Source organism: Corapipo altera, unplaced genomic scaffold (assembly GCF_003945725.1).
Source record: "Corapipo altera isolate COAL_440 unplaced genomic scaffold, ASM394572v1 161, whole genome shotgun sequence".
Lineage (NCBI taxonomy): Eukaryota > Metazoa > Chordata > Aves > Passeriformes > Pipridae > Corapipo > Corapipo altera.
In genome coordinates, this window is record NW_020884979.1 from 714,094 (window position 1) to 734,490 (window position 20,397).

The 20,397-nt window shown below is 53.4% G+C and overlaps 1 protein-coding gene and 1 long non-coding RNA gene across 3 annotated transcripts in view; one reads left to right on the top strand and one right to left on the bottom strand.

The window, feature by feature from the left end:
- The window catches only part of PAPSS2 (3'-phosphoadenosine 5'-phosphosulfate synthase 2), a 28,443-nt gene extending 9,567 nt beyond the window's left edge, over window positions 1-18,876 (top strand). Inside the window, exons 2-13 of one of the 2 annotated variants that reach the window (XM_027665575.1) lie at window positions 5,848-5,953; window positions 7,557-7,792; window positions 8,552-8,690; window positions 8,943-9,061; window positions 9,186-9,299; window positions 9,806-9,917; window positions 11,674-11,694; window positions 12,923-13,128; window positions 13,947-14,082; window positions 14,913-15,181; window positions 15,879-16,108; window positions 16,484-18,876. In XM_027665575.1, coding sequence (XP_027521376.1) covers window positions 5,848-5,953; window positions 7,557-7,792; window positions 8,552-8,690; window positions 8,943-9,061; window positions 9,186-9,299; window positions 9,806-9,917; window positions 11,674-11,694; window positions 12,923-13,128; window positions 13,947-14,082; window positions 14,913-15,181; window positions 15,879-16,108; window positions 16,484-16,625 — 1,830 coding nt within the window. In that variant the 3' untranslated portion in view covers window positions 16,626-18,876. The remainder of the gene's footprint in view (window positions 1-5,847; window positions 5,954-7,556; window positions 7,793-8,551; window positions 8,691-8,942; window positions 9,062-9,185; window positions 9,300-9,805; window positions 9,918-11,673; window positions 11,695-12,922; window positions 13,129-13,946; window positions 14,083-14,912; window positions 15,182-15,878; window positions 16,109-16,483) is intronic. The other variant, XM_027665576.1, reaches the window with a different exon arrangement.
- On the bottom strand, window positions 7,897-20,287 carry LOC113957797. The gene is made up of 3 exons (XR_003531300.1): window positions 20,211-20,287; window positions 9,850-9,853; window positions 7,897-7,907 (listed from the first exon to the last, which is right to left on the bottom strand). It is a non-coding gene; the product is annotated as an uncharacterized LOC113957797 (long non-coding RNA).
- Between the last annotated feature and the right edge of the window lie 110 nt (window positions 20,288-20,397).

The following is a 20,397-nucleotide window of genomic DNA, read 5'->3' on the forward strand; positions in this document are numbered from 1 at the left end:
TGGGAAGCAGGAAGGTGGATGGCATGGCAGAAGGTCCCACTTCCCTGTCCAGGCCTGCATCCTGAGAGGTTAAACAGGCAAAATTTCCAGAGTAATTCCATCTTGGTGAGGTTTTCCCCTGGGAAAGAATGGGGTTCATTTTGAAGCGTTTACTGCCTTAGTCCATTAAATGGATATTTGGGAAAATCCATAGGTTTAGGGTTACAAGAGCTAAATCAAGACTTAAGAAATGCTGAGGTTTCTCCATCTTGTGTATGGTCGTAATTAAATCTTTGTTTCCACTGGCAAAACCCCCCCTTTTGCCTCTCTTCCTCCTTCTGAGTATAATCATTTTGCTCTTCTGCAGCGAATGTCTCTTTTATAGAACGTTCTTTCCCCATTGTTGCTGATGGATTACAGTACCACCCTTTTGCCAGAGCACCCAGTGGGAGTTGTCCTGCTAGAAGAAATTAATTTTTACCAAAAAAAATCGATTAACTTAATTTTTATACTTCAAATTCAACGGGTAGGACAAAAGATCTTTTAAACTTGGGGTTTTTTTCAGTTCAGATGGCAGGATTTGGGAGGGGATTTTTAACAGTAAGTTAGATCCATCTCCAGAGGTTTAAGCAAGTGTTTTATTTCAAACTCATGGAGTCACAGAATCTCCTGAGCTGGAAGGGACCCCCCAGGGACCCTGGAGTCCAGCTCCTGGCCCCAACAATGCCACCATGTGCCTGTGCAAGTGAAACCTTGCTTGGATCATTTTATCACTTGAAAAGCCCGTTTTACCATTTGCAAATAGGATCAGCTGAAAACCTTTTGAAAGCCTCTGTTTTTATTTTGACCTTATTTTTCCCTTCCTGGAGACATGTCCAGGCTGCGGGACCGAAATAGGGTGTGTATGAAATGCTTGACTGGAAAGAAATGAATCATATTGCTGGGGCAGTGAGCTGGCCCTATAAATAAAGATGCAGCTGGGGGAGTCCTGACCCTCCCCTGGCTGTTGGGTCAGGGTTTCCCTGGGGCCGTGAGCGCTGCCAGCTTCCAGCTGGATGCTGGGAGGAGGAGTGAGCTGGACGTGTGACTAACGTGCCCTTAATAGCCCTTCTCCGCTGGCTTTGTTCTCGCCTGATCCGTGTTTTCAGGAGGGAGTCCCTCTCCAGAGTGGGATGCTGCTGCAGCCTGCCCTGAGCTGTGGCTCTTGGACAGCTTCCAGTGCCCTGCCTGTGCCAGCTGCAGCAGGCAGAGGTGCTCCTGTGGCGGCAGGGGGTGAGTAGAGGGCACAATGAGTGCGTTGGGTTGGACCTCCTCGGCTGTCGTGATGACCAGCTCGGCTCTCTCGTGGCAAACCTCCCTCTGCAACATCACAGAGGGGCTGGAGAGCAGCCAGGCAGGAAGGGAGCTGGGAGTGTGGATTGACAGGAAGCTGAACATGAGCCAGAGTGTGCCCAGGTGGCCAAGAGGGCCAATGGATCCTGGCCTGGATCAGGAACAGTGTGGTAGCAGGAGCAGGGAGGGGATTCTGCCCCTGTGCTGGGCACTGGGGAGGCCACCCCTGGAGTGCTGTGCCCAGGTGTGGCCCCTCAGCTCAGGAAGGACATGGAGAGGCTGGAGCAGGTGCAGAGAAGAGCAACGAGGCTGGGGAAGGGACTGGAGCACAAGTACTGTGAGGAGAGGCTGAGGGAGCTGGGACTGTTGAGCCTGGAGAAGAGGAGGCTCAGGGGAGACCTCCTCACTCTCTGCAACTCCCTGACAGGAGGGGGGAGCCAGGTGGGGGTCGGGCTCTTCTCCCAGGAACCAGCAGCAGGACAAGAGGACTCGGTCTTCAGCTGTGCCAGGGGAGGTTTAGGTTGGATATCAGGAAGAATTTCTTTACAGAGAGGGTGCTCAGCCGTTGGAATGGGCTGCCCAGGGAGATGATGGATTCTCCGTCCCTGGAGGTGTTTAAGGTGAGACTGGATGTGGCATCAGTGCCATGGGCTGGGAACCACAGCAGGGTTGGATCAAGGATTGGACTTGATGATCTCGGAGGTCTCTTCCAAACTGGCTGATTCTGTGATTCTGTGATCAGAGAGCTCTGCCTTCTGTGGGTGGCTGAGCAAGGAATGGCCTGAGGATGTTGTATGCACTAAGAGGGTCTGTTGGATGTCCTGCTCAGCTCCTGTCTCTTCTCTTTACCTTCCTCTCGGCTGTGACACGTGGCACTCGCCCCAATTCTCACCCTGGTCCCATTCATGATGCAGGGGCTGGTTAAAGAAGTGGGGATGTGGGGGCAGGAGCAGGCGCTGCCTAAGGAACAGAGTTTATAAATACTTCAATTTCGAGTGGAAGATGGCTAAACAACCATATAATTTGTTTTGATAACCCTAAACACAAAAGAGCAACAAAGGAGCAGCTGAGGGAGCTGGGGGGGCTCAGCCTGGAGAAAAGGAGGCTCAGGGGGGACCTTCTGGCTCTGCAAGTCCCTGACAGGAGGGGGGAGCCGGGGGGGTCGGGCTCTGCTCCCAGGGAACAAGGGACAGGAGGAGAGGGAACGGCCTCCAGCTGTGCCAGGGGAGGTTTAGATTGAATATTAGGAAATTTTCTTTTAATGGAAAGCTTTGCAAAAGCATTGGAACAGGCTGTTCAGGGAAGTGGTGGAGTCCCCATCCTTGGAAGTGTTCAAGAAAAAGTGGGCACTTGAGGATATTGGTTTAGTTGATAGTTAGACTTGATAACCTTAAAAGTCTTTTCCAACCTTGGCAGTTCTACAATTCTGATTGTAAATGTTGTTTGTCTGGTGCATTTCCTGCTATTTGTGCAGGGGTTCTGCTCCCAACAAACATCAGCAGTGGTTGGGAGAGGTCCCCCAGCCCTCGTGCTGTTAGCTGTCAGATGTGTTGTCAGGGAGCATCTTCTCCTCTCATCTCCTGAGAACAGTCACACACAACCTTTGTGGGCAAGGACAGCTACTCCCTTCCAGGCCAAGTACTTCAGGAAGAGCTGAGGTCACTTTTCTGGACACTGAATTGGAGCAGAGGGCACTGATGGTTCCTGATTTCCAAGAAGACTCTCTTGTCTTAGAGCTCCCATCTCTTTATTCAGGAGGAGCACTAAGGAAAAACCTCCTGGCTCTGCCTGCAACCTGCTTTCACAAAGCAGGGGAACATCTTGTCCCATCAGGATGGTTGATGAAAAGCTTGTTTGCTTTGGAAACCAGGTGAGGAGACACTTGGCAGGTAGCTTAGTTAAACCTGATCTTAAAGAGCCGAGATCTTGGTGTCTCCCAATTTGCCAACCCCATGGAAGGGTTCAATAGGAGGGAAGACCAAAAGCAGAGTTCAGATTTGGTTTCTTGGTCCGCTGCAGCCTCAGTTACAAGGTTTGGAGTGATGCCTTTATGTCTTTATTTTTTCCCAATTTCCTGGATGAGCTAAGATGGGGTGGGCTGAGCACTGACATCATCCAGACAGGGCCAAACTGCAGTTTTTCAAGGAAAGGGGAGAGTGTGGCAGTGTCCTCTTTAACCATCTGTCTGGCAAAGGCTGCACAGCTCTTCTTTGGAGACCTGCTGGATCACTTATTGCCTTTTTTGGGACTGAATTATAGGTAAGAAGTTCCTCTCCCAAACCTCACTTCCTTGATCTAGACTATTCCAAGACATGCTGACCAGTGTCCCTAAATTGTCCCTGCTGTAGGGCCCAAAATGCAGGTGTAAGTGTTGTGATGATGATTGGATTGATTGTTTAAATATGTTTGATTTATGGTGGCAAGGTTAAAACCCTGAGAATAAAATCAGTAGGACAGCCCTGCATCTGATTAAACCCTGTTCATCCCTTCTCTCTGCCTCCCAACCGTCTTGCAGGATGTACCCTTCCTGGGTGAAATCTCTCCAGGATTTGCTCTCAGGCCATTGATGCTTATTTTTCCTGGTGCCTTCACTCCCTTCCGTCTTGTTTCAGCTCTGGCTTCCCAAGCCACGTCGGGGCTGCTGAATTATGAAGTGGGAAGTCCATGTTTCCCACTGAACAGCCCTTTCCCAGCCAAGGAAAAGCCTCCAGCCCAGCCATCCAGTTGCTCAGGGTTAGGAAGAGTTTCCCAGGACAATTATTAACAGAGCCGGAAAATCTGAGGGCTTGGTACCACCTGGAGCTCCTGGTAGGAAGGAGAGGTCTGACAGTGCTGCTGAACTGCAAAAATGTCCTCAGTGATGCCTCCCCAAGCTCCCAAAAGATGCCAGTGTGCAAAACAGCAGCTCTGAGATGTGCTCACAGCGCAGATTTCTGGCACAGCAGCTTGTACTCACAACAGCCTTGTTACGTCAGCCCCGGAGGAATGTGTCAGATCCTGCACCTGCCCGCAGTATCGGGGCTCATCTCCTGCAGGACACAGCCAGCACATCAACACTTTGCAAAGGCTGGAGTCCCTGCTGATGCAAAAGAGAGATTGGAAGTGTGCAGGTTCGTTTCTCCACGCTGGAATATCAGTCTTGCTCGTTCACATCAGTCGTTTGGTCTCTCTGCTGGAGCCTGAGCCCCAGGGACAGGTGAAAATGAAACTGTGGTGTTGCTGCCTCACCTTTGCAAGCTCAAAAAATGTTCCGACTTTTGACAACCCCCCTGCAAAAAACCCCCCACGAAAAACAGCAGAACAGAACAAACCACAAAAACCAGATCTTGAGCTACTTATCTTTTACTCTCTGAGTCACAGGATGTGCAGTGTTCACTCGCTTTTTCAGGGGCAGGTCTAGAGCTGGTTTAAGTTTTTCAGCAAGTCCCAGAATGGTTTGGCTTGGAAGGGACCTTAAAGCTCATCCAGTTCCACCCCCTGCCATGGGCAGGGACACTTTCCAGGTTGCTCAGAGCTCCATCCAGCCTGGCCTTGGACACTTCCAGGGATCCAGGGGCAGCCACAGCTTCTCTGGGCAACCTGTGCCAGGGCCTCCCCACCCTCACAGGGAAGAATTCCTTCCCAGTATCCCATCTAACCCTGCTCTCTGGCAGTGGGAAACCATTCCCCCTTGTCCTGGCACTCCAGTTCCTGATGAACAGCCCCTCTCTGGCCTCCCCTCTCGGTCCCTTCAGATCCTGGAAGGTGCTGTGTGGTCTCCACACAACCTTCGCTTCTCCAACATACATCTTTCTCCAGGATATATTTATATCCTTGTTCCTTCCTGCTATTTTCCTTTTGATACCTCAGTTGGAAAGATGATCCTTGCAATGAGTAAGGTCTTGCAGATACTTTATGTGCACAATTCCTTGTTGAGCTGCCGTTGCTGGAGCTGCAGGGCACAGACAGGCTGTTCCATCCACATCCAGGGGAGAGGCCAGGGTGGGCAACATTAGGAAGCACCAAAATTCAGGCCTGTGGCTCGGCGTTGTGCCAGTCCCTTGTTTGCTCTGGGAAGTGCCCACAAACCCCTCAGGTGCTGTTCCCCTGCCTCCCATGGCCGTGTGTTCCCAGCGTTGCTCAGCTCGGCGCTGCCGTGTCACCGTCTCCTGCCCCAGTTATTAACAGCCAAATTCTGCCAAACACAGCAGGTGAACGAGCACCTGAAGTTGCCCTTGTTTTGCAAGCACAATTAAAATCATAGGCGAGTCTGTCTGTGTTTTAAAATGTGGAAAAGGTGGGGGGTGTCTCTGTGCCTGGGCTCCGTGTCCTCCCTCCCCTCCCTGGCAGCACCGAGGCATTGCCACCAGGAGCACTCTGGGCACAGGCAGAGAGCCTTCAACAGATCACTCTGTGCTGCTGGGACACAAATCCAACTTACACCAAAGTTTGCTGCGTGGCTCGTTAATGAATTTGCGTTTTCTCCCATCTGTCAGTCCCAGCAGAGATTTTCTTTGTTGCTCTCGGTGCGAAAATGCTTTGCTTTGTTTTCCTCAGGGATCGACCAACGTGGTTTACCAAGCCCACCATGTGAGCAGGAGTAAGAGAGGACAAGTTGTGGGTACCAGAGGAGGATTTCGAGGCTGCACCGTTTGGCTGACAGGTATTTTCAGCTGGGTGTGAGAGCGTGGCGTCCCCTGTGAAACTCCCTGCATGAGCACGGCTCGGAGGTGGGGATCCGGGATCCGCAGGAAACGTCAGCATTCCTTGGGAGCTGGGAATTGCAAAACATTCACACGTGGGAAACGCAGACACGCGGTGCTGGCGCAGCAAGATGTTCTCCCTGGCAGCTGCTGCCCAGAACTGGTGTTTTGATGAATTTCCCAGCTGCTATCAGGCTCCTTTGAACACGTCAGAGGCCCTAAGGGGAGCACTTGTTGTTCCCAAGCGTGTAGCTGAGGAAGCCTTGGCTCAAACCCAGCCAGTCCTTGGCAGTGAAACGTGCCCAAGGCTGTCCAAAATGCGGATGTTTTCACTCAGGGGCGGTGGGAAGTTTATTGGGACATGCAGGTTTGCTGTGTTTAAGGCAGCACAAGGCAGTCACCTTGTCTGGAGAGTAAATACTCCCAGCCAGTCGCACTGGAAGCAATTCCTTGCTTGTGTTTTGTTGCCCTTCTCCTCTGCTTTGAAATATAAACTCATTGTTTGGGGATTAGGGGCTGCTGGAAGTGACAATGGCATTTCTCATTTCTAATATTTAGACAACTCTGTCTTTTGCCACTTGTCCAGTTGTTCCTTTGTTTATTAAATATTGGCATTTTAGTTGATGGGAGGATGTTGAAGGACGTGCTTGGGAGGGTTTGTAAAGCCATTCTGATTTGCCTTCCTGTCAGTTTAGGTGGTAGATGTTGGATTACAACACATTTCTGTTTTGTTCTCTTCAACTTCAATTTCAAAAAACCTGTCCAAGGCAATTTCCTTCTCTTTCGAGTATCACACAAAAAATCTTGTGTCTGAAAGGTTTGAGCTTCTCTGGATTGTGATTATTCTTTGAAATATGCACCTGGAGAAGGAGTGTCTGTGGATGCAGAGGGGGCCATTGGTGCTGGGGCCTGTCCCACCCCACACAGTTACCACAAGAGCCTTTCCTTGGGTTCAATCTGGAAGAGCAGTTGGCTCTCAGTGGGAACAGAAGGAGGAAGAGGAGGCAACAGCACCCTTCCAAACTTCCCCTACTTCCTGGTGCCTATTTGTCCCACCACGGCCCGGCAAGAGGTGCTTTTGGAGCACTGCTGGGTTGAGCCCCTCCAGACGTTGGGATGTAGCAGCTTTCCTCATGGCAAGACAAGGGGGCTCAGTCTTCAGCTGTGCCAGGGGAGGTTTAGGTTGGATATTAGGAAGAAATTCTTTACAGAGGGGGTAGTCAGCCATTGGAATGGGCTGCCCAGGGAGGGGGTGGAGTCACCGTCCCTGGAGGTGTTTAAGGACAGACTGGATGTGCCATCAGTGCCATGGGCTGGGAACTATGGTGGGGTTGGATCAAGGGTTGGACTTGATGATCTTGAAGGTCTCTTCCAACCCAGCTGATTCTGTGATTCTGTGATTAATAAGAAGGGCTGACCCAGACGTGCTAAAAAGATGAATCCAACTTCCCTTCCTCACTCCTTCCTGAAGCAACTTCAGACAGAAGGAGTCTCACTGCCGGTGTCCCAGGAGGTCTCGCATTACGCCCTCACGCCTGACCCTCGCTGCTCTGTCTCCAACAGGCCTTTCTGGAGCCGGCAAGACAACCATTGGCTTTGCCCTGGAAGAGTACTTGGTCTCCCATGGCATCCCTTGCTACTCCCTGGACGGCGACAACGTCCGGCACGGCTTGAACAAGAACCTGGGTTTCTCGGCGTCGGACCGCGAGGAGAACATCCGGCGCATCGCCGAGGTCGCCCGGCTCTTCGCCGACGCGGGGCTCGTCTGCATCACCAGCTTCATCTCTCCTTTCACCAAGGTACCTCCCCGCAGCACGGCCTGCCCTGCCCTGCCCTCCGCCCCGGGGTCGTTCCTGGGGGAGGGAGGTTTGCACAGAGCGCTTCCCAAACGATGCTTCTGCCCACTTGTGCTCTCTTCCCTCGTCAGGCAGCTGCCCCCCGTCGGTACCGGTGTTAGGGGGGCGGTTTGACGTGACCTCCTTGAAGGTATTCCGTGGTACAGATTGATGAAGAGCTAAGAGGGGTTTAAAATCTCCCTGCAGAAGGCAGAAAAGAGGCACAGAAGCAATAGCCTATCCTAGAGCTATCTCTGCTCATCTGGAAGATGATGTGATTGTGGGGTTTTTTGCTTCCTGAGAGGACTGAGTAGCTGCTGTTGTCAAGCTGCTGCAAGCAGTTCCTTTTTTCATAGAATCACAGAATCATAAGAGGTTGGAAAAGAGCTCTAAGATCGTCAAGTCCGGCTGTTTTTTGGCACAGGGCAGATAATTATTCACAATCTGAAGTTCTGCTGTCCTGCTTCACGAAAAGATCTTGAGGTTTTGGATGGAAAAAGCTGAAAACAGAACGAGCTTGTAGATTTGTACCATTTTTTTTTCCACTCTCTTTAAAGAAAAGGAGGGAAGGGAGATGAAAAACCCTTATTCAAATTAGTGTAAATTTAATAAATCTGTAGCAGAGACACATTTGCCTGTGTCAAATTCCAGGACACATCATGTAGCAGGAAGGTGCTTGCTGCAGTTTGGACACACAGGATTTTTCCATCTGTCTTCTAACAGGATCGGCAAAATGCACGGAAAATTCACGAGGCAGCTGGACTTCCTTTCTTTGAAATCTTCGTAGATGCTCCTTTAAATATCTGTGAAAGCAGAGATGTGAAGGGCCTGTACAAAAAGGCAAGAGCTGGAGAGATCAAAGGTATGGAGGAGCGAGGTCTTATTTTGCCTTTACTTTCCAAAGCATTGGACACCTCGTTGCACGTAGAGGTGGGTTTCTAAAGGCTCTTTGTGGAGCACAAGAGGATCCTGTTTCCCTAATCTTGCTGTCACAAGTGTCACTTGTCATACCCAGCATGGTTGAATGCCTGCTGGTTGTTTGTACAGCGTTGTTGGCTCTGGGGCGCCGAGTATTATATTAAATAAATTGAATTTGGGGCTTAATTGTCCGCAGGATTCACAGGGATTGACTCAGAGTACGAGAAACCTGAAGCTCCTGAACTAGTGCTGAAAACGAACGTTGCATCAGTGTCTGAATGTATCCAGCAGGTTGTGGAGCTCCTCCAAGCACAGGTAGGTCATTTTTATGCCACTGTCACCAGCAGATCTGGAATCCTGCTTTGGGACATGGGCTTTTTGATGTGCACATAAAAACCAGTATGTTTCTTACAAGTGCTGTCTCTTCTCTGCCTTTCAGAATATCGTTCCCTGGGGCTCAATTAAGGACGTTCTTGAGCTGTTTGTGCCTGAAAATAAGCTCAGCAGTGTCCGAGCTGAGGCAGAGAAGCTGCCATCCGTGGAGATCACTAAGGTGCTGTCATGGGTTCTGTCATTCTTTAGCTGTTCCACAGGTAGAAGCTTCCAGGGGAGTGTTGCCAGAGGGGCCTGTGTTCCTGTGATGGCCATGTCCCTTTCTGGCTGTGGGTTGTGGTGAGCTGAGGTGTGATCCTGACCCTCAGCTGTTTTCTGCTGTGTCTCCGCCCTGTGCTGGTGGAAGTCAGGGCTGCCAGTCCCCTTTGTGGTGTTAATACAACCCCACAAGTTCACACTGACAGGTTGGATATTAGGAAGAAATCCTTCCCTGTGAGGGTGGGGAGGCCCTGGCCCAGGTTGCCCAGAGAAGCTGTTGCTGCCCCTGGATCCCTGGAAGTGTCCAAGGCCAGGTTGGACAGGGCTTGGAGCAACCTGGGCTAGTGGGAGGTGTCCCTGTCCATGGCAGGGGGTGGAGCTAGATGAGCTTTAAGGTCCCTCCCATCCCAACCCATTCTGTGACCCTGCAGGAGTGTGACAGGAGTGCCCTGTGGGTTTGTTTTGCAGCTGGATCTGCAGTGGGTGCAGGTGCTGAGCGAAGGCTGGGCCACTCCGCTGAAGGGCTTCATGCGTGAGGCAGAGTACCTGCAAGTGCTCCACTTTGGCACCCTGCTCAACGGTATGGATCCCCACTCCCTGCAGCAATGCTGGCCCAGGAGCCACTGTGGGATGGCATTCTCACCCCACAGAGCACCTTCATGCTCGGCTCTGCCCTCCTGCTTTCCTCTCCTGTGTTAAATGCAGGGGCTCCTGAAGGTGGCCGAGGTCAAGGCCCTGGCTCACAGCTCTGACACCCTTCAGGCATTTCAGGAACCCCTGTGTAGCTCTTTCCATGCTTGGTTATACCAGGGTAAATAGAGATGCAACCCCTAGGCCAGGCTGAGCTTGGAGGTGGGAGGAGAAGGCACCTGTTCCTTGGAAACAGGAGCAGAGCCTGATTTTTCTCCCCCCACCCCACTTTCCTGCTTATCCAATACGGTAACTTGAGACAAATCAGATTTCTCTATCCATTAGCAGCATGTGCTCCATCCCTGGAAAAGGCAAGGAGTACTCAGGTTGTGATCATCCACAGCTGACAGAGGGGCATGGATGTTCCCATCCGGTGTCTCAACTGTAGATGCTGTCACTGTGACCTCACTTAGGGGTTTGTAGACCTGGTAGTGACCTCTGCCCTCAGGGATCTGGGATCTTGGTGAGCCTTTGAGCCTGGCCTTCCCTCTAGAAGATCCCATGGTCAGCTGGAGCAGTGACTCCCTGCTGTTTTTAGGATTTGGGCACCGTGCAGCAGAGGCAAAGCCCAGGGCTGCTCCCTTTGGACTGGAGGAGTGTCTGGGTGGGGGCTTCTGCTCTCAGTCGTAGCCTTTCACCTCCTTCCCAGGGTGCAGACAGTGTTCAGCAGCACATGTCCTTGTTATCAGAGCCTGCTCTGTGGTCTTTGAGCTGCCTGCTGTGCCTGACAGGGTCACAGAGGTGCCCCTTGATGACCACGTTGCTTCAGAGCTCCGTACTTTGCGCCGGAGGCTCGTCTCGGAGAGCGTCTGGTTTTGGGGTGCCCCCCCACCCCTGCAGGCATCACTGAGCTCTGTGGGCATGTGTTCAGGATTTGTGGAGCTCTGTGGGGTCAGGGACAAAGCCAGGACAGCAGCTTTGCAGGGGGATGAACTCTTTAGAGCGAGGTCTTTGCAGCAGAGAGCATCAGTGTCAGTCCCTGCTCCACCTCGTCTCCATGGAGGTCTCCAAGCTCAACATCTGCATGGTCAGGCCCTCAGGGTGACATCTGGGCAGGAAGGAGAACATCCCAGGCACTCCTGGATGAGCCTTAGGAAATGGTGGAAGGTTCCACCTCATGGTGCTGAGAACTGCACTGCTTAAGAGGGGTTTGAGGCTGGTCCTTCCCGAGTCAGTCCAGCCCTTGTGCCCCGGGGTGTGAGGGATGTTTTCAGCAGCTCCAGCAACTGTTTTGGGGGACTTGTTCAAGTTAATGCTCTACTTGCTCAGCCTTGGAGTAGTCAATCCCACCGTGACATCCCAGCAGCTGGATGCATGGTGAGCTCTGTGCAGGGCCGTGGTGGCCACCAGGGAGGAGGTGAATCTGCAGGAGAGCTGTGGAGTCTCCAGTGCTCCGCCCTCTGCCCTGTCAGGAGGGGGTGGTAGTGACAGCAGAGGTGTTGTGCCTCACTCCTGGCCACTGTGACCCGTGTTGGATGGGGGAGCACCAGAGAGGTTGGGGTGGCACCCTGGAGGACCACGGCCACACTGTCAGGCCCGTGCTCAGGAGGTGCTTGGCTGAGGTTTGAAATGCTTTGGTTCTTGCAGTGGTTTCCATAACGTGCCTGTGAGTGTTAATTATCTTAATTGTGTTTGTGTTCTCGCAGGAAGGAGTCGCTTGGTAGCTGGTATGTATGTAACTGTCCTTAGACTGAACACAAATTACTGCAATTGAGATTTTTTTGCTGTAATTTTTTGAGATTTATTAAAAAAAAAGGAAATTATTAACCGTGGCCTGACACATCCCATGTCCTCCAGACCACAAACATCCCAGCTGTGCAGTTCTGTGATTACCATCACTGGGGTGATCTTTTGTTAAATCTCCATCTTGCATTGGGAAATAGAGCCTGAATATCCTCCCTTTCAGCGTCATTGGTTGGTTTCATAATCCAGCTTTTTGTTTTTCCCGTGCTGACTTCATTGACTGATCAGTGTTAATGTGATTTGAATGTATGAAGCTGATATTGATTGGATCCCGTGTGACTGTAATTCTGATTATTCATGAAAATTGCTGCCTGGCAGACGAATGATACCCGGCTGTGAATTAAAAGTAAATGCAAATATTTTAATAAGGATTAAAAAATCTACAGCCTAGTCAAAATGCCCAAATTAAGACTCTCAGGGGTCCAAACTGATTTCAGTCGGATCAGAACGAAGTGAATCAGTGATTTGTTTGTGACTGGAAACTCACGGGAGGGACTGATTCTTCTGTGTTAACACTGGAATTATCCAAGGAGAAATGGGAGGGCTTTAGTGGAGGACTGGGAAAGTGGGGGAGCGGGGATAAAACCAACATGATTTCAAGGTGTTTAGGGACAGCACCGAAATTAGGAAGTGCATGTGCAGATACAGACTTGCTGTACAGACACGGATTAAACATGGACAGTGCAGAGATGTCAGGGAGGGGGAGTAGCAGTATCGAGATATCCAGGAAAAAAACCCAAAGAAACCAAGTGTGGTGGTGTTCTCCCTGCTGGAAGAGGCAGCTCAGGAGGTGTGCAGGGAATGGGATGCTCCAGGGAACGCCATCTCCACGGAGGTGGTTCTCCCAGAGGAGAGGCAGGAGTTACATCCAGGGCTGCGTTTTCCAAGCACGTTTACATTCGTCACCTTTACAACTAACGGAGAAGAACCAGGGGAAGAGCAGGAGTGCAGAAAGTAATGAGATGCTCCAGGTGTCTCGGAGACATCTGTGTCCCTGGGATAAGGAGCTTTTGTATCCCACTGACATCACAACTTACCGGCAGTGCCAAAGAGAAACCGGCACCCCGACTTAACTTCCGTGGAAACCTCCTTTTCCTGTGTCCCCGAGCCCCGGGGCTGGAGGGTGGTAAAGTTGTGCCCCTCTCTTGGCAGATGGTGTGGTGAACCTGAGCATCCCCATCGTGCTGCCGGTGTCAGAGGAGGACAAGCAGCGGCTGGAGGGCTGCGAGGCGCTGGCGCTCAGCTTCCAGGGCCGCAGGGTGGCCGTGCTCAGGAGCCCCGAGTTCTTCCAGCACAGGAAGGAGGAGCGCTGTGCCCGTGTCTGGGGCACCACCTGCCCCAGGCACCCCCACATCCAGGTGAGGGTTGTCCCCCCGCTGCCCTGGGAAGCCTGGATGGGGGGGCAGATGCAGGCAGGGGCTGGGGAACCGAACCTTTCCCAGGGTTTGAGGGCCACGGGTTTCCTGTTTGCCCAGCTTCCTGCTGGGAATCATCGCATCCCGAGCAGGCAGGACTGAAGAGTTGGACTCTGGTCCTGGTGGGTCCCTTCCATTTCAGAATATTCTGTGAAATTTCAGGCTAATGAGTTAGTGCTCCTCAATTTGGCTGTTCTGTACAAGCAGCCAACAGGGGTGTCATGTTTTTACGGCTCCTCTCTTCCCACTTGCTCTCTGGCAGTACAAGGGAACTTCATCCCTCAGAAAGGGAGAGCTCTGGGTGCCACCCAGTGACTTGAGCTGTCAGAACTTGTGACTCTGCTTAGAAAGGCTAAAGCTGTGTTAGTCCTTTCCTGCTCCCTTAAAACACCTCTTTGTAATGAACCAGCAGCAGGTGTTCACTGTGCAACAGCCATATTCCACCTGCATATTCCCAGGAGGAAAGAGCAAAGAGCGAGGTGGAGGAAGGTCTTATGCCATACCTTGTAGACTCCTGGCTGCCAGAGTGCAGCACCCAGCTGGGTGCAGTGGTGGGGACTGGGTGGCTGATGCCTTGTGCTGCTCATGACATTCAATTCCTGTGGTCACTGTAAGGATGTTTTCTGCCTACAACGTGCTGAAGGAGAAGGGAAGATCACCCCACCAGCTGAGTCAGGCCTAACACTTACCAAAGGAGAGTGGGAGAGGGAGAAGGATGTACTTGCTGCCCCCTCTGCACTGCATGTGTGTGTCATTCACAGATGGTGATGGAGAGTGGAGACTGGCTGGTTGGTGGAGACCTCCTTGTCCTGGAGAAGATCAAGTGGAACGATGGGCTGGACCAGTACCGCCTCACCCCACGGGCTCTGAAGCAGAAGTTCAGGGAGATGAATGCTGGTGAGTGCCCTGGGTTGGCACTGGGGACACGGCTCTCCCTGCCCCAGCTGGCACCAGGAGGTTGGTGTGATCCATGGTGACGTGCTCCCAGGCTCGCAGCACTTGCCGGGCTGCTTCTGGATCCTCCCAAAATGGGACTGTTTGGGTGGGGTTGAGCACAAAAAGTGGGGCAGGGTCTCTGTGGTTTAAGGATGGTGCTTGTGATGGGCTGGACAGTGCTGAGCATCCTGCTCGTGTCCTCCCTGGCAGGTCAGAGCCTCCCTCTCTGCACTGACGTGATTGGCCTTGAACATGGGCACAGCTCAGGTGTCTGCTCCCAGGGGGCTATCCCATGGAATCACAGAGTGGTTTGGGTTGGAAGAGACCTTAAGGATTATCTTGTTCCAACCCCCTGCCATGGGCAGGGACACCTTCCACTAGACCAAAGTTGCTCCAAACCCTGTCCCACCTCATCCCAGCAGCTGGCAGAGGTCGGACACCCACCCTTGCTTTGGGGAGAGTGTTGGTCTTCCTGAAGGTACCATTGAGCTCGTGGAGCTGGCAGGTCACTTAGGAAGTTGGGGAACTTGCTGGAGGTGTCCAGTGGCACTTATGAACATGATAGGAGGGCTGAACATTATAGGACTGAAACCAGCCCCAAAGGAAGGGGGTATAATGAGAACAACCTTGGCAGAGAGATGTGTGAAACACTCACCTGAGGTATTTAAGGCCTCACTAGTGTGGAGACAGGACACACTCGTGGCTGTGTGGGAATGCCAGGGGTGTAAGATGAAGCCAAGGCGCCCCAGGGTCGGTGCCAGCCCGTGACCCTCTGCATCCTTCCCTTGCAGACGCCGTGTTCGCGTTCCAGCTGCGCAACCCCGTGCACAACGGGCACGCCCTGCTCATGCAGGACACGCGGCGCCAGCTCCTGGAGAGGGGCTACAAAAACCCTGTGCTCCTCCTGCACCCCCTGGGGGGGTGGACCAAGGATGACGACGTGCCGCTGGAGTGGCGGATGAAGCAGCACGCGGCCGTGCTGGAGGAGCAGGTCCTGGACCCCCAGTCGACCATCGTGGCCATCTTCCCCTCTCCCATGCTCTACGCTGGCCCCACTGAGGTAAGGTAGCCCCTGGCTGCTCCCCAGGGCAAGGCATGAAGCCTGTCCATGGGGATTCTGCTGCCAGCCTACCCCTGCTGCTCCGGGAAGTCCCAGGAAGGGAGCTGTAGCCGTTGCCTTGCTCTTAGTTCCCTCCACAATTCCCCTGCCCTTGCTGCCACAGCCGTGTCCTGGCAGAGCTCGGCTCTGTGGGCTCCCATCCCCTCACTGGGGACAAGGGGGAGAAACAAGATTTCACCTTTTCCTGTCGGGCAGGGACGTTCATTTGTTTTCCCTCAGTGTTTCCCTTCCATCCCTAAATGGCTGGGACGAAAGGGGTCGGTGCTGGACCTGCCCTGAGGGAGGAGGGGAGGGATGCGTGGGCAGCCTCTGGTGTGTGAACATGCGCTGCCTTTGCATGTTCAAGGTTCCAACTGCGACCTCCATTTGCCACCAGACTGGGACAAACCCCGTTCCCGTGCCCAGTGTTTCCATGGAAATACGTGTCCTTAGGAGAACTGTGGTGGCATCGGGTCCAAGCAGTGGAAGATGTGTCTGGGCAGCCTGAGTGCTGCGACAAACCACAGCGCGGCTGCTGACACATCTCCTGCCTTCCTTCCTTCTTTCCTGTGGGTGCCTGGCCAGGACCTCTCTTGCAGCCCGGGCTGGGTGGCCCCGTTGCTGCTCAGCCCTCAGCCTTGTGTGCCCCCCCGTGCAGGTGCAGTGGCACTGCCGAGCCCGGATGATCGCGGGGGCCAACTTCTACATCGTGGGGCGCGATCCCGCGGGGATGCCGCACCCCGACACCAAGAAGGACCTCTACGAGCCCACGCACGGCGGGAAGGTGCTCAGCATGGCCCCAGGGCTCACCTCGGTGGAGATCATCCCCTTCAGGGTGGCTGCCTACAACAAGCTGAAAAGGGCCATGGATTTTTATGACCCCAAAAGGTAACGCGGCAGCGGCGTCGCGGCTCCTTCGGCCCCCACGGCACGTGGGGTTTGTGGTCAGCTCGGGCTCACGGCTTGCCAGGGCAGAGGGAAAACCCTCGGTGTTCTTCTTAAGGAGAGAAGTGGGGGGAGAACCTGGGAAAGCCACTTGGAATTCCCCCCCAGGAGCTGTCACCAGGTCAAGGATGGGTCACGTGGAACTAAAGATGCCACAGGGAGGATAAACAGCAGAGTCTGGGGACTGAGTGGCAGGAGAAACAGCCTCTCCCAGCTGGGGAAGTGTGTCCTGGATGCTCCAGCTCCTCTCGGACGAGGAACCCTCGGGGTCTGACTCGGGCCAGCCGTGCTGATGTCGCCTGTCTCTGTTTTGCACAGGCACGACGACTTCGACTTCATCTCAGGAACACGCATGAGGAAACTCGCCCGGGAAGGGGAGAACCCACCGGATGGCTTCATGGCCCCCAAGGCCTGGAAAGTCCTCACCACCTACTACCAGTCGCTGGAAAAGAAGAACTAACACTCGTCCTCCTCCTCCTCCTCCTCCCCAGAAATACTTGTATTAAGAGTGAGCAATGATTGATTGATTCCCTATGACACAGATCAGTTACTTGGCATTTCCAGTGCTCTGACCGTGGGATTTTCCCACCCGGGTCAGAGTGGGTTTTACTAATCAGAAATACTTTGAGCCTGGTCCTTCTCCCCTTGAAGCTGCTGGGAGCATCCTCGTGGAGCTGGAAGGGAGAAGGGCAGCAGGTCCTTCATTCCCAGCTGAGCCTGGTGGCAGGAAGCCCAGCACAGCCTCCAGATGGGCCACACGGATACTTTGGTGCTGCCGGGGCCACGCACCAGCTCCCAGTGCAGAGGTGGGGCCTCAGCACCAGGATAAATCCTGCCTGTCCCTGCACGCAGCAGGAATGAAGAAGTGCCTTCCCAGTGCCCCTCTCCCAGCGCTGCCTGACGAGGCAGGAGCAGGTGCTGAAGCCAGGAGCAGATGCTGCTGCTGGGGTGGGAAACGGGCACCCAGTGCCCGGATCCAGTCACTGCCCCTCCAGGTTGTGCCTTAGACAATTTTTCCTGATAAACAGCGGAATTTTTTTAATGCCCTTTTCTAAAAGGATTTTTTAAAATCAGCCTTGACCACTGCCAGTTCCTCGTGGCTGAGCCAGTTACTCACTGTCAGTCCTTGCTTCCTTCCTCCCGCTTGACCTCTCTGGTCAAACAAAACCCGGGATGAGCATTCCTGGTGCTCTGAGCTCAGCTCTCCGCGGGGACTGAGCCGTGGTGCTCCCTGTGCTCACAGCCTGGCAGGGGAAGCTGGCCTGGGAGGCACCCGAGATCTCTGAGGAAGATCTGGGCAGCAAGAAAAAATTGGGGATGCCATCCACATGCTATGGAGTATCTTCCTGCCTGGCAGGATCGGATCCCCCTTCCCTCTGCCTGTGCTCCTCCCATCCGGAAGGCAAATCAAAGGCCAAACAGCCAAGTGGCCACGGGAGGGGGGTCTGAGCAGCTGTCTGTGGTAAACCAGGTGAGAGGAGGCTGAAGGTCCTGCCCCCCTCTGTACCTGCAGCCCTGTGTGGGTACAGGTGACCCGATCCCCTCCGTGCCAGCGGGATGGGGACAGTGGCTCTTGCTGGGGGACAGCAGGAAAGCCCTTGGGCCCCCCCAGCCCTTTGGGGAGCTGAGAGCTGGTGCCTGGTGCTGCTCCCAGCTCTGGCTGGTGGAAAGTTACCCCAGACTTTACCTCCTTCCCTGGCCTCAGCCCGAGCTGGACTTCGCCGCTGTGCCTGAGGCTTTTCTGCTGCCTCCCTCAGCCGGGAGTGGGCAGTGATGCAACCCCGGAGCCTCACCCACTGTGCCACACCCCGAGCATCCCCCTGGGAGCCCCACGGCCACCTGCCCCTGCCTCACGTGCTCCCTGTGGCCAGCGGAGCTTTCCCATGGAAAGGGCTGATCCCACTCCACTTTCCCGGGCGGGAGGTGCTGGCAGAGCACAGTCATGCACTCGTTACTCCAACGACCTGAATTTGTGATTTTTGTACCTGTCCTTCTTTAGTAGCTGCCCCAGAACTGGCCAGGATGTGTTCCCAATGAAGAGGAACCAGCGTTCCCTTCTTCTTGTGCTTCAGTGTTCATGACAAAGGGATCTGTGCTCAGCAAAACCAACCAGCTTCCCCTTGCCAGGGTCGGGAGCGACTCCGCCAGCTCAGAGCTGCTGTGCTGGGGCCACGGCACAGCGTCCAAGCCTTTGGGTATGGCTGGAAAACAGCCTTGCAAAAAGGCTTGTTGGGTGGGTTTGTAAGGCATTTTTTAAAGTATTTGGAGCAAAGAGCCCAAAGCTTGTGTCATACCCCAAGGAAATGCTGCAGCCCCTGTGGTGGGAGCCGACAGCACCTCAGCACCTCATCTGCTCAGGCCCTCCAGCAGGGACCTGGAAGCCAAAAGCAATATTCCCACTGTGGATTTTTAAGGAGTGAAGTAGCGCTGTTGCTGCTCATCATAAAACAGTCCAACATTAAAAAAGCCTCTGTGGTAAATCCAAGTGGTTACAGCAAACACAGATGTTGTATTATCCTGTTAAACCAGCGTAGTGTCCCGATTACCTCTGATTGGAGCATGTGGGCTGGGGGTTTTATAGTGTATTTATTAAAGACATGAGACTGGAATTTGTACTTCAACTGATGCATCTCATGATTTAATATATTCTGAACTCGACAGTCCGCTACGAAACACTCACTTTTAGTGCAAATAAATATTTATACATGTAAGGAGCTCTCACTTGGATTTTTTGGAGGGGGAACTTTGCTTTGCATCTCGGAGCTCAGCGCTGGAGACTCGACGCAGTTTGAGGAGGTGGCCCTGGAAATGTGGGAGAGGGATCAGGCTCACCCCCAGCTCTGAGGAGAGGCAGGAGCAGAGGGTGAGGATTGGAGCCATGGGATTATAGCAGCCACGTTCCTGCAGGACAAACCACGCTGCTTCCCCAGCCTTTCTAGCAGGGTTTGTCCTTTGACGAGGACTCCCGAGGCAGCAGCAAGAGCAGACAAGTCTGGAAAGGTTCTTGGAGAAGTGGGAATTGCAGTTCATCTGCAGTAACTGCCCTCAGGGGCAACTGGAAATAACTCCTTGTGCCTCTTCAATCAGCCCCTTACGCCTGCGGTGACGCGGGCATGAGGAAAAGGCAAGCTCCAGCCATGCCAAGAGCCAGGATTTGGGAGAAACAGGCAGATCAGAACTCAGCCAGAGGCTGCCCCTGGCACCTGCCAACAGCCCAGGGTTTGTTCCTGCTCCCCTGCCCTCAGTGGGACATTAAAACTCCCCTGAGGACACACTTTACACTCAATTCATGCCAATTAAGAACTGCCTGTGCTGGGTCTTTACCAAATAGTGAGCAACCTGAAAAAAAAGGAGGTGCAGGAAGAGCTTCCCAGCCTGGCATTTCTCAGGTGTAACAACCCCAGAGAGGGGCTGGAAGAGTGTCAGAATGGGCATGGAATACATGGATCAGCTGGAGCACCTGGCACAGCCATCATTCCAACCTCCCCAGAAACAGATCCTGGTAAGTAGCACAATTGGCAGGTTTGATTCTAAGGTGAGTCACAGAATCATGGAATGGTTTGGGCTGGAAGGGACCTGACAGACCATCCACTCCCACCCCCTGCCATGGGCAGGGACACCTTCCACTAGCCCAGGGTGCTCCAGCCTGGCCTTGGACACTTCCAGAGATCCAGGGGCAGCCACAGTTTCTCTGGGCAACCTGTGCCAGGGCCTCCCCACCCTCACAGGGAAGGATTCCTTCCCAATATCCCATCTATCCCTGCCCTCTGGCAGTGGGAAGCCATTCCCCCTTGTCCTGGCACTCAAGGCTGTTGGAAATAGTCTCTCTCCATGTTTCTTGCAGGCTCCTTTCAAGTCCTGAAAGGCCACAATTCAGTCACCCCAAAGCTTCTCCTCTCCAGGCTGAACAATCCCAACTCTCCCAGCCTTTCCTCCCAGCAGAGCTGCTCCAGCCCTCGGATCCTCTTGTTGCCTCCTCTGGACTGGCTCCCTGAACCCAGAGTCAGCCCTGTCACTCATCCCTGCCCTCAGCCCCAGCACTAACATGACAGGGCAGGATTAGCATCCCACATCCCATATCCCAGACTTTTCCCATTTCCATAGCACGGTGTTTCTGCTGTGTGTCAGAGCAATGTGCATCTCCCGTTGTTTTTTGTAATTCAGTTACTTTTAAGCCCCCCTCCCTCCTCATTTGCTTTTAAGATTAAATTGGGTCAAGCTCAGCCCTGCTG